The following is a 12,478-nucleotide window of genomic DNA, read 5'->3' as shown; positions in this document are numbered from 1 at the left end:
CGTTCTTTATATAATTCTGGGGAGGGGCTTTCAGAGTATTTGTGGTCTAAATTAACAACTGAATCTGTCAGGTCTTGTGAAAGACGCTTTTAATAAATGCTTAATTCAAGTGCGTAAATCAATTCAAGCGCCCCAATGACTGATTTAAGTTTCACTTCCTATTATCCATGACCGATGGAGGAGCATCTTGACGGCAAGGATTTAAACCTTTAATGAACAATGTCTGGGAAAAGAATCTAAAGTGCAAGTTAGGGCTGGGCAATTTTATCAATATTATGTCAACATCGTTTATGAGGCCAGAAATCTTCTTCAATTTTGCATATTGTATTATTGTGATATGACTAATAAGTTTTCCTGGTTTTAAAGGCTGCATTACAGTAAAGTGAATTTCTGGACGTACCAGACTTATTAGCTGTTTAACTATTTGCCTTTACCCACTTTAGTCATTGTATCCACATTATTATACTCATTGTGTTGTGTGTAATTTTTTGTGAAAGCATTAACACAATGTTAACCCTACAATATTGCCACAATATCAACATTGATGTATTTGATCATAAAAATATGCTTTGCTCCATATTGCCAACTCTAGTGTGTGTGCAAGTTAAAATAGTATAATCAATATCAATATAATTGATAAGATGATCCAAAGTAAGAGGCAACAGGAGCACAGCGAACATAATGACCAGAGGATTGTAAAAGAAGTATAGAGCGCGCGCTGCGGGACAGCAGACTTTTGCTCAGTGTGCTCCACTGCTTGACACGTGAGGGCACACTCCAAACTTTTTTTAATTAGTCTTCTACACTCCTGCAGCACTTATTCAAGAAGAAACTACACATTTTATGTCTGTGTCCTAATCGGGTGCATGTTTACATACAAAAGGAAGTTAACACACAACCTTATTATAGCTGAATATTTCATCCCTGATTTGTTGATCAGTCAACAATAGGCAAGACCTGACGAACCTAATTTGACTATGTCAATTTTTGGTCGGGGACACCCCTAACTGGCACTGGCACTGTATGGGTTAGCTGTTTGAATCCTTGATTAGGCTGAGAATTATACTACTAGGGTCACTAGTAGAAAGAATCCAGTGAAAGACATCCATTTGAAGTAGGATTGGGACTTGTCAAATTAAGAGTTGGATCTGTACTCTTCCCTCACAGTGGAGACCTACAATGACATGGCCTTTGGTGACATCTTCCTGCACCTGCTGACCGGACACCTCACCCTGCTCTCTGATGAGTTTGGATCCGAAGACTTTTGTTCAGTCGTCTTTGATGGCTTTCTTCTTACTTCTTTTTCCAGGTGGGCTGAATCTAGCAGAGACTTATGTATTATTTAATTGCATGCCCAATGTCAGTGTAGTCTACTTAATAAAGTTCAATGTAATTAAAGTACTTCATCAGCATAAAACACAAAGTGGACTGAGACCGACTGTGTGTCCAATTGCTGACAGATACACACATATAGCATTTAGCTGGATGGGCTGGTTTGTAGACATGATGTGTTTCCCAGGGACCTTTAACATTATTCTTGAATCAAAATTCTCCCACATGTCTTTGACAGGTTTAGTTTCTGTCTAAATATTTTTGCAGTAAAGAGAACGTCCACAGACACACCCTCCGGATGTTGCTGCATCTACACCACAAAGTGCTGCCATCGTACATGGAAACCTTGATGAAAACTCTTGATCCTCCAAAACAGGTTGGTTTCATTTCTACATTTAGCTTGTGCTTTGAAATGTACTTCAGTATGTGTTGTGGTGATGGTGAGAATCAGAAAGAGCTCTTTGTAGTCTATAGTTCCACATTGACAGTGTATTTAAAAATACCTCTTATATATCGATATACGAGTGTTAAACCACACTTGGCTGAAATCGTTTAGTCAAGGAGAGTGTCTTCAACATTACCTTGGCTGATCAGTAGTGATGGCTAAATGAAGCTTCATAAACCATTTTCTCTACTTTCTGAGTCCGTTAGATGGCGCTTTTTTCAACAAAGGTTTAAGGGAAACTGAATTGCCATTTCTTGAGCCATTTTCTGTAAACTAATTGGCCATCTAGTTGGCTCAGAAGAACAAAATAGATATTCTAGCTAGCTGTCTGGATTCACCCTGCAGAGATCTGAGGAGCAGTTAACCATAGTCATTAGAAATCAACCCAAGTTATAATTCCAACACAAAGAAAGAGGAGGTGAGCTTTGACTTTAAAATTGATTGACAGAGCATGTGACGTCACCCACTGGTTTGTACAGATCCTCATTGTGGTCCCCAAAGGGAAACTTTGTCAACTGTCTGTCTGTTTGTCTGTTTTATCTAAAAAGATACATTTCTCTGTTTGTTCATCTCACTTCCATTTTATTGCTGCAAAATGGGATTGTCAAGCAGACAAACTGACCAACACATATATAATAAAAGGTCGATATTTGGCTTCTGTGTATCGATACAGTATTGCCACTGAAAATATCGCAATACCATGCTGTACCGATTTTTCCACCAGCCCTAATTAAGACCATAAACTCATTATGGAAATGTTTCCTGAGGTAATAAATCAAGAGAGAAGACTTTCTCATAGACTTCTACAGAAGCCAACGTTTAATCTCGGAAGTGGAGCGTTAAGGATACAGACTACATTGGATAAATTCAGGCTGTGGTTAGGGCAGGTAAAAAACAAAAGCATGCTGCTATTCATCTATAGAAGAGAAAAGTGCTGTTAGTTTTTCCTCTCCTCAGATATCTAACATGAAATTACAACATGCCTCAAGGAATAGTATGGGTCTGAAAGCATCCCAAACATCGGGGAAAGTTTTGTCAATTTCCGACATCCACACAGGAGCTCGGGCTGACACAGATATTTTCAGTTGAAGCATCCCATTGCAGCTTTAAAACAGAGCAGCTGCACATATGAGAGGAATCTATGGCAACAAATCTCAGCGTTGGTAACAAATTGTATGTGCTGACACTTTTGTGACCGCAGAGCTGCGAGCCAGTGAAGGAGCTGTACACCCAGCTGACGGAGAAGCTGGACGCACAGAAGAAGAGCCCTCCGCCAGCAGATGAAACTCCATCCCTGGACCTGGGGCTGCACCCAGTGACTGTCCCAACCACTGCCTCCACCCCAAGCACGCCTCTCTGAAACACAGCAGAAGCACACCTGTGACTGACTGTAAATACAGCCACCAGTTTGGCCTGAGAATTTTCAAAAAGACTGGACATTTTACATTACTGTTTGTTGTGTGTTTTTGTTTCATGGAGATTTTCTCTACTTGTTTATCCCAAAAGGCTATTTCTTCTCTGACACTATAGTTCAATAGCCATCTGTTTTTCTTCAAAAGATGGTGCTTCAAAAGCTTTCTAACTTTGGTCTCACATTATTGTCAGAATATACAGAATCTCAGTATGTATTTGGGTTATCAGTGTGGTATGTTTTAATTTGTATCCGTAGTGCAACAAACCTGTAAATAAATGACTATTTAGAAATACAAAGCGTGTTGTACCAAAACATTGCAACACATCTGTGCAGATGCAGTCACTTGATTAACACTTGACTAAAACCAAAAATGTCCAGTGTCGGTTGAGTTCATTTGGCACCTCCCCTGGTAGCCACACATGAAGGCACTCAGGATGAGGAAGTGTTGTGTGTGTTACACTGGGCTCAACATACTGAGGACAACTTCAATACTGGTAAGATCTTTTCTAAATGAGCAACCAATGCCCATAGACATTACAAAATACCATTTAACCTGCCATATCATTAAGTAAGGGTCTATATGTACAGTATGTTAACATACCTAAAAAACTATGATCCTTATCATTATATTCAGTATTTATTAGAAAAGCAAGGCTGTAGTATTCTACATGTCTGTCAGGCAAAGAATTGTGTTGCCACATACTGTTAAGTATGTTTGAAAATGACAAGAAACCTCCATAGGGTAAGTCATTTCTTGTGTGGTTTCTGTATTTGTATATATAATTAAACAGACGAGTCATAAAACACCAGGTTTTGAAAACTAAAATACTTTATCAATGAGAAACTGAGAACGTATCAGATGAAAGATGTGGTCTGTGCTGCATCTCTAATCTGTTAATGTCTCAGTTCCTTTTTGATATTAAGACAGGATTTTTCTGCAAAAAGGGACCTAATAGACTGTGATCACAATAAATGTAGATGCTGTAAAGTAGGTATGTACCAGGTGGAAAGAAAAATAAGAAGCATACAAGATGATGCTAACAAATGACAAATTTCATCCTCAAAGGGTTAAATTGTTGTGTTGAATTAACTCTTCTATGATGGCCTCCACAAAGACTGAAAAGCCCCAGCTGCACACTGCTTAAAGGAACACGCCACCATTTTTGAAATAGGGCTTATCTATAATGCAGTGGGGCTTGAAAGTTTGGGCACCCCATGTAAATTCTTTTATTAATGTTCATAAAGAAGCCGAGAAAAGATGGAAAAAATCTCCAAATGACAGATTAGAAATTCGTATAATAGGTCACATAAAGATAGATTTTATTTCCATCATTTAAACTCTCAAAATAACAGAAAACAAAAAAATGATGTCTGCAAAAGTTTTGGGCTTTGGCCTGCAGAGGTTTATACATGGTACTGCCCCCTTTGGAAAGTACCGCAGCTTGGAAACGCTTCTTGTAGCCAGCCAAGAGTCTTTCAATTCGCGGTATCTTCGCCCATTCTTATTTCCAAAAGTCTTCCAGTTCTCTGGGATTTCTGGGCTGTCTGTCACGCACTGCTTTTTTAAGGTCTATCCATAGATTTTCAATTATGTTGAGGTCAGAAGATTGTGAAGGCCATGGCAAAACTTTCAGTTTACGCCTCTTGATGTAATCCACCGTGGATTTTGAGGTGTGTTTAGGATCATTATCCATTTGTAGAAGCCATCCTCTCTTTAACTTCAGCTTTTTCACAGATGGCATCAAGTTAGCGTCTAAAATGTTATTGAATCCATTTATCCTTCTTCTTGTGAAATATTCGCTGTGCCACTGGCTGCAATACAACCCCAAAGTATTAAATTCTGTGCCCTTTCTTCTCCAAACGTACCTTTGGTCATTTCGGCCCAAAAGTTCTATTTTAACCTCATCAATCCACAGAACTTGTTTCCACAATGTATCAGGCTTGTCCATATGTTCATTTGCAAACTTCAAACGCTGATTTTTGTGGCGAGGACGTAGAAGAGATTTTCTTCTGATGACCTTATTTGTACAAGTATCTCTTTACAGTGGAATGGTGTACCACAACTCCAGTGTCTGCCAGGTCTTTCTGGATGATCGTGCAGTAAAACGTGGGTTTAGACTTGCTTTTCTCACAATCCTGCGAGCTGTTCTGTTTGATATTTTTCTTGGTCTTCCGGATCTTGCTTTAATTTCCACTGTTCCTGATGACTGCCATTTGTTAATTACATTCCGAACAGAGGATATTGGCATCTGAAAACGCATTGCTATCTTCTTATAACCTTCTCCTGCTTTGTGAGCGTCAACTATTTTCAGTTTCAGTTTTCTAGACAACTGCTTAGAAGAAGCCATTGTGCTGATTGTTGAGGCAAGGTCAGATGAGTCTGGCCATTTAAAACCTTAAGATTGACATCACCTGGTCTTTCCAGACAATGTTTGAGAACAATCCATGACACTGTCAGGTCTCAGCTTTCCAAAGGGGGGGGGGGGGTGCATGCTATAAACTCTGCAGGGTGCCCAAACTTGTGCAGATGCCATTTTTTTGTTTTCTGTTATTTTGAAAGTGTACATGATGGAAATAAAATCTAACATTTTCTCACATATACAAATGTCTAATCTTTCATTTGATGCCTTTTGAAGATTTTTCCATCTTTTCTTGTTTTCTTTTTTCACATTAATACAAATTTTTACTTCGGGTGCCCAAACTTTCGAGCCCCACTGCATACCTCCCCTAGCTGTAGATGGGTGGGCCAACGCATTTTGTTTCAGTGCATGCATTGTTGTAGTTTGGTGCAACACCAGCAGCGCAGCCGTTGGTTAGCTTAGCATAGTGAATGGAATCCTAAATTGGCAGTTAGCATGTGAGTTAAAGTGAGTTAAAAAAAAAAAAAGACTAATTACTTCTTGTGGCCTGTGTAATCACAACAAAGTACAAATAGCAATGCAGATTAAGACTATAGGATTTCCTACGCATATATTGATTTGGGACTGTCTTGAGTGGAAGCACAACCGAAGCATTACTACATGGCATCGAGATGTCATGCAGCAACTCTGTAAGTACAGGTCATGATGCTTCACGTCCTCGGGCTGTTGAGTGATCGCAACCTCCTCCTCCTCTCGTTCTGTCTCCAAAGCACGCAGCTCCTCTTCTGAAAACTCTGGTTCGTAGAGGTATGCAACTGGATCTTGACCGTCTAAGAAGTCATCCCCTTCATCTCTCACAAAATCTGCCATGTTCATCACTATTCACTGTCTACTGTAGGGTATGTTGACAGAAGTTGGGAGGTTTAAGGTGCTGCATAATCTTTGGGCCCATGTAGCAGTGCTTCGGCTCCGCTTCCACCCAATATAGACCCACGTCAATATCTGCCTACGATAATGTCTAGTTTTAATCTGCATTGCTATTTGTACTCACTGTGAATACGCAGGCCACAAGAAGTAAATACGTTTTTATTTTTATTTTTTGCCTCATTTTTACTCACAAAATGCTAACTGGCAAAATCGGAGTGCTAAGATAACTAGCAGTGGCCCTGATGGGGTTGCACCAAACTAAACAATGCATGCACTGAGACAAAAAATGCATTGGCCCACCTATCTACAGCTAGGGGAGACCATGATAAGCTCTAACGTCTGTTTCAGAGCATCAGAGAGCAGCGCAAAAAGCAGTGAATTGGCACCAAAATCAGCGTTGCTATTCAGTTCGATAGATACCGGTTGTTTAGGTAGCGGTGCCGTATTAGCAACGGGTTTTGGTACCCAACCCTACCCAGGACTTTGTGGGTGTGTATAGACTGATTGATTGACTCCCTCCTGAGTCATTTATTAGATGTTTTGAACCTGTTTGAGAGGGACAAATGACAGCTTTGGTAGAAAGAAATTGTAGCCTTATAACCTGGTTAATGGATAGGTGGGCGCTGGTCCAAAAAAGGTTAAGAACCGCTGCTGTAGTATAATCCACATGAAGACACAACAAACAACCTCATCCTAATGTGAGTGTAGATGCTGTATGCACCCAGCATGTGGACAGAATAGCAGGAACACTACAATATAATGTGATATAAACAATACAAAAGGTCAACAGAGAGAGTTGAATGTGCTCTTTGAAAGACTGAAGATTAGAAGCTTCACAAAATTGTATTTATCGTACGGATATTGGAATAAATTAAATGTAAAAATAGTGTTGTTCATTACAGTCCACAATTGAAACTTACTAATGATCTTGGTCTTGAGGGTGCTGCTAGAGTTAAGGTCACCAAACGTGAAAGGGAAAGGCTTCATCCTCAATAGAGCATGAATAGAATCAAAAACGTTAAGCCAATTGACCCATAGATTTTGATATTTCTTGTGTAGAATTAGACTTTGGGCGCTTTTGGTGGCGCTTAGGAGAAGTAACGGTCTCCTAAGCATAAAGATGAATACAACAATACAAGCAGATTTCATGGAGATCTGACCATTAGTTTTCAAAGTGCATGTAAAGATTCCATATAAATGCTCCCCATTTGTTGTATCCATAACTGTGTTAGTGGAAATTTTCTGAATAGCACAGTTCTCAGATCGTGTACGTAAATGTGCTGTGTTTATATTGCGCTTTTCTAGTCTTAATTACTACTCAAAGCGCTTTTACATCATACAGGAAACATTCACCATTCACACACATTCATACATTGTGGCCAAGCCTGCCATACAAGGTGCCACCTGCTCATCAGATAAACACTCACACACATTCACACTTCGATGCGCAGCATCGGGGGCAACTCGGGGTTTAGTGTCTTGCCCAAGGACACTTCAACATGGGACTGCAGGGCCAGGGATTGAACCACCAACCTTCTGATTGGCACGCAACCGCTCTACCACTAAGCCACAGCCCTCCCGCCGTGTATGTGACTTCCCATGTCTTAAATCCAAGTTCACTAATTCCATTTGAAGGCACCAACCGACACTACAGAGTCACTGATGGTGCAATCGATAGTATAGTGCAATCGGTCATTCAAATTCTGGAGAATTTGACTATTGTTTGTCAATTTCAGTTCCCCATTTAACAGCTTGCAGCCCCACATTTTACTTAACACACTGAATCTGCTAAATGTCAATCCTTAATCATTAAAGGCAGAGTCCATCTGCAATGTATTCCGGTTTTTTAAATTGAAATCACCACTCAGCTTTAGAAAAAAGTAGTGATGTGGTTTATCACATTAAGCTAAGCTCATTCTTTGAACACTAGCAGCTAAGTCAACATAAGCTGTTCTAATGAAGAAAAAAAAGTCTGGAGTGCTCAGAAATTCTATTGCTACTGCTATTTGGCTAATTAGCAAAGGCCCGGGGCTCCGTCAGGCGCTTATCACCACCCATGACGACTGTGATTGGTTTCAAGAAATGCCAATAAACCAGAGCGTTTTTCTCCCATCTCAGAATACTGTGTGGACTAGCCAGACCCTCCTTTGCAGTGCTGTGGAGAAAGGTCTGGCAATGCGAGACTAGCCAATCAGAGGCAGGACAGGCCGGACAAGCCTTCACCATCATAGACTGTTAATATTAATGGACACCGCTTCCGGTTTGGTGGGGCAATTGTGGAAGTGCCTGCATTCTATCTTAATTCCAGCAGGGGGCAACACGTGCATTTGCAGAAAGAGGTCGGTTTCTGTAGAAGTCTACGAGAGAGTGAATTATGGGCTCATTGATTTTGAAATCAGCGATAAAGCAGGGGGTGTTTTAGGATATGGCCATGATGTGATTGCCAGTGAAAGTGTGTACCGTAGCGTCAAGTGTAAGCTCCCTCACTGCTCCCTCTCTTCTAAAATCGTCACATCCGCAACCAGGACGGCAAACTTGACGATATATTTGACAAGTTTGTCAAATATAAAGCCTGTTGGCCAGATCCGACCCGCCGAAGGGTCCAATCAGGCCAAAAAATTGCAGAGAAGTAATTTAGTCCAATTCAAAATTTACCACTTTAATCAAAGACAATATCCAAGTTCTTTTTCCGTAGATTTACGGCTTTAATCTTAGAAATTACCCCTCTCTCCCAGGTCTGTAACATTATTATTTTTCCTACAATGGCCTTAGAATGCTGTCGTAGCAACATCACGCTGACAAGAAATTCTTTCTGGAGCGGGTTAATTGTCTGGCCCACTTGAGATCAAATAATGGGCATGTGGCCCATGAAGTAAAATGTGTTTGACACCCCTGCTTTACATGAATGAATGCACCAGCCATACTGAAACCCAAAATATTGTGCCTATTTCTATGACACTGACATCCTGCAGAACTTTCTTCAGACCTGTTGCAAACATTATCTCATCCTTAACACACACAAAAATCAGAGGAGATGTGTTTGACCCCAGGTCTCTTCGTTTGTTACTCACCGGTGGTCATCCATGACCATACCACAGCGCAGGTGAACTCCTACAGGTATCTACATGGATAATAAACTGGTGTGGGATGTTCATGTGGAGAAGGCTCAGAACCTTTGGTGTGAATGGAGAGGTGCAGCTTGTTTCAATAATGCAGTAGTGGAGTGCATTGTGCGCTATGGTATCACTGCATGGTTTGGTAAGTTTGGTAAGTTTAGTCAGAGGCCCATGTCACCCACCTTATACAGACAGCCAGGAAGATCGTTCAGCAAACCATAATCAGACAGGCCCAAAGATCATTTTGTGATCCAACTTGTGTTGCTCTCAACACCAACTGAAACATGTGTATGTCGGAGCTTTTTGTTGTTGATCACTGTTATATATTATATTATGTGTGCACTTTTTTTGATGTAGACGGCATGTGAAATTGCAGTATGAATGTATTTGTTGTCTTTTTTGCTGTTGTTTTTTATGTCATTTTTTTGCATTCACTGTGATTTCCATTGCAAATTTCCCACTAGGGCAATAAAAGTCCATCTTACAGTATTATTTTATTTTGTAAATCAAAGTTCTTTGATTTAACATGATAAGTTGTTAGTAGTATATGTGAGCAAGTCTGTTTTTCCCCCGCAGGTGTAAGAAACAAGAAGATCTTTGAGAAGATGAAGCCTCTGTTGGTTTCCTCCCAGCTTGGGAACAGCAGTAATGACTCTGGTTCTTGTCTGGGGGAGAGCCAGCACATGTCCATCGCTGTCCTCCTGTGCCTGGTCTTCTTCCTGGGCTTCCTCCTGAACACCTTCAGCCTCTGGGTCTTCTGCTGCCGGTTGCCTCGCTGGACCTGTGGAACCACACTGCAGTTCCACCTGGCCCTCAGCGACGCCATTGCCACCCCAGTCACTCCCATGATGGCAGTGTACTTTGCCATGGGCAATGATTGGCCCTTTGGTTGGTTCCTGTGCCAAGTCAAGATCGCCCTGCTTAGTTCGCATTTCTACGGCAGCACCATTTTCCTCACTCTCATCAGCATCCATCGGTACACAGCCGTGGTGCACTACAACAGAAGCTCCTGCATGAAACGTAAGAAGTTTGTCAGGAAGCTGTGTGCAGGAATTTGGTCTCTGCTATTGATTCAAGCTCTGATCTACGCTTTATTGCTTCCCCCTAGTAAAGAGGGCAGAAACAGTCAATGCCTCTCCATCCATCAGAAGAACCTATCAGACACCTACTTTGTCCTTAACTTCATCCTGTTCATCTTTGGGTTTCTACTCCCTTTTCTTCTGTCAGCTGTTTGCTATGGCCGTCTGACAAACACCTTAACTCACCTCAACATCAGCACGGCTAAAGGTCTAAATGTCAAGGTGAAATCTCAGAGGATGATCGCCCTGTGTCTGGTGATATTTGGGCTGTGTTTCCTGCCTCTGAACGTGGTACGAACCGTGGGAGTGATATTCAAAAAATACTACCCGCAAGAATGCCATGTTCTTCTGCAGATCAAGACAGCGTATTATGCATCCTGGATTATAGCAGGGGTGAACAGCTGCTTGGATCCACTGCTTTACTGTTTTGCTTCGCAAAAGTTTCGAGATGCATTCCAGTCTCTTAGGATTGGGAGGGGAGAAGGTCCGCCAAGAACTGATTCAGAAATCACTGCAAATCAGTAGCATTGGGGCTGCACCTCATAACCCGTATTTGATAACTCCTCGACTCCTCGGTCCTTGGCTGAACCGGAAGTTGTTTTGTCCCTCCTCCGTAAAGGATGTCTCAAAGCTCTTATTTCTGCCCCAAGAAGGTATCACAAGGAGCTATAGGCGAGGATACACGAGAGCAGCCTTCCTGCGTGCAGCTGAAGGAGTTGCTAACTCCACCCAAACAGCTGACAATTCATGTGATGCATGCCTTTGCTCGTTGCTTCTCTCCTCAGTGGGCGGGACTAAGGCACGAGGAAGGGAGGCAAGTGGAGGACTTGAGGAGGCCATTTAAGGACTATCAGATGCACCCTCCTGCACTATCACTGAGTTTGACCAATATTAGAGTCCCAGGATTAAATGCCGACTGTACCTTTCTATTTTCTGTCAAGAAATGAAATTTTCTAATCTTACACTCAACTAAAAAAAGCATGTGAGTATGTTTCCCAAATGTTTATATTTGTTTATTTTAAGATCCGAACCCAACTTAAAAAAAATGTTGGTAACCCAAATGCTTTGTGCTTCATGTCATCCATTTCTGATGGTTAACATTACGTTCCCAATGAACATTGCCTGTCTATCTTTCAGCACAGGACACGCATCAATGCATATGTTTAGCCCAGTCAAAGAAAAACGTTTCTTAATAAATTACATTTGAAAATAACTTAACATGAACCTGAAGCTTTATGCAATCAATCATCCTGACCTGACATAAAACCTGATACTTTAGCCAGGACCCTTCGGGTTGGAGCAGTGTAGAGACTTCCTATTCTTTTCTCATAACATTTAATCATTGAAGGTGGTTCTACTATTGCCATAGTTGTAATTTGTTACGTGAATTTCACTATTATTGTACTGAACATGGAAGATATGATTTCAGAATCACAATGATCTTGTGATGTTTTACTTTTTCCGTAATGGATTCCCTACAGCGTATCCCTATAGATAATAACTGCATAATTAAACAGGAAATTGGATGTTGGTGGTAATTGAATGCACTCTAGCAAGTTTCATTTATCTACAGCAGAATCTTGAATTTGATCTCAATTAGTCATACTGATCCAGGGTATGAAGAGAGAGAGCAGCTTTCCATTGGTGTGCATATTACAAACTAGCTTTTCTCTTGTGTGCCATTCTCTGAGTAAAACTGTAAGAGATTTTATATCATTCCTCATTGTTGTTCTCTATTACTTTATATATCGTTTTTTTGGCTACAAAGTAAAAGTATTCAGAAAAATAGTTTCTGTGCTTGCTTG

The 12,478-nt window shown here is 40.9% G+C and overlaps 2 protein-coding genes across 2 annotated transcripts in view; both read left to right on the top strand.

Moving 5' to 3' along the window:
• Positions 1-3,483, top strand: part of nelfb (negative elongation factor complex member B) — a 15,596-nt gene extending 12,113 nt beyond the window's left edge. Inside the window, exons 11-13 of the mRNA XM_034871809.1 lie at positions 1,168-1,309; positions 1,600-1,708; positions 2,979-3,483. Of these exons, the coding sequence (XP_034727700.1) occupies positions 1,168-1,309; positions 1,600-1,708; positions 2,979-3,137 (410 nt within the window). The 3' untranslated portion in view covers positions 3,138-3,483. The remainder of the gene's footprint in view (positions 1-1,167; positions 1,310-1,599; positions 1,709-2,978) is intronic.
• Positions 3,484-3,587: 104 nt separating this feature from the next.
• Positions 3,588-12,077, top strand: LOC117944736 (P2Y purinoceptor 4). Its single transcript, XM_034871817.1, has 2 exons — positions 3,588-3,685; positions 10,171-12,077. The coding sequence occupies exon 2, from the start codon at positions 10,200-10,202 to the stop codon at positions 11,196-11,198; it is 999 nt and encodes a 332-aa protein (XP_034727708.1). The 5' UTR covers positions 3,588-3,685; positions 10,171-10,199; the 3' UTR covers positions 11,199-12,077.
• The last annotated feature ends 401 nt before the right edge of the window (positions 12,078-12,478 follow it).

The sequence above is a fragment of the Etheostoma cragini genome, chromosome 5 (genome assembly GCF_013103735.1).
Source record: "Etheostoma cragini isolate CJK2018 chromosome 5, CSU_Ecrag_1.0, whole genome shotgun sequence".
NCBI classification, from domain to species: domain Eukaryota; kingdom Metazoa; phylum Chordata; class Actinopteri; order Perciformes; family Percidae; genus Etheostoma; species Etheostoma cragini.
The sequence above is the reverse complement of the archived record's forward strand: the minus strand, read 5'-3'. Positions and strand labels throughout refer to the sequence as shown.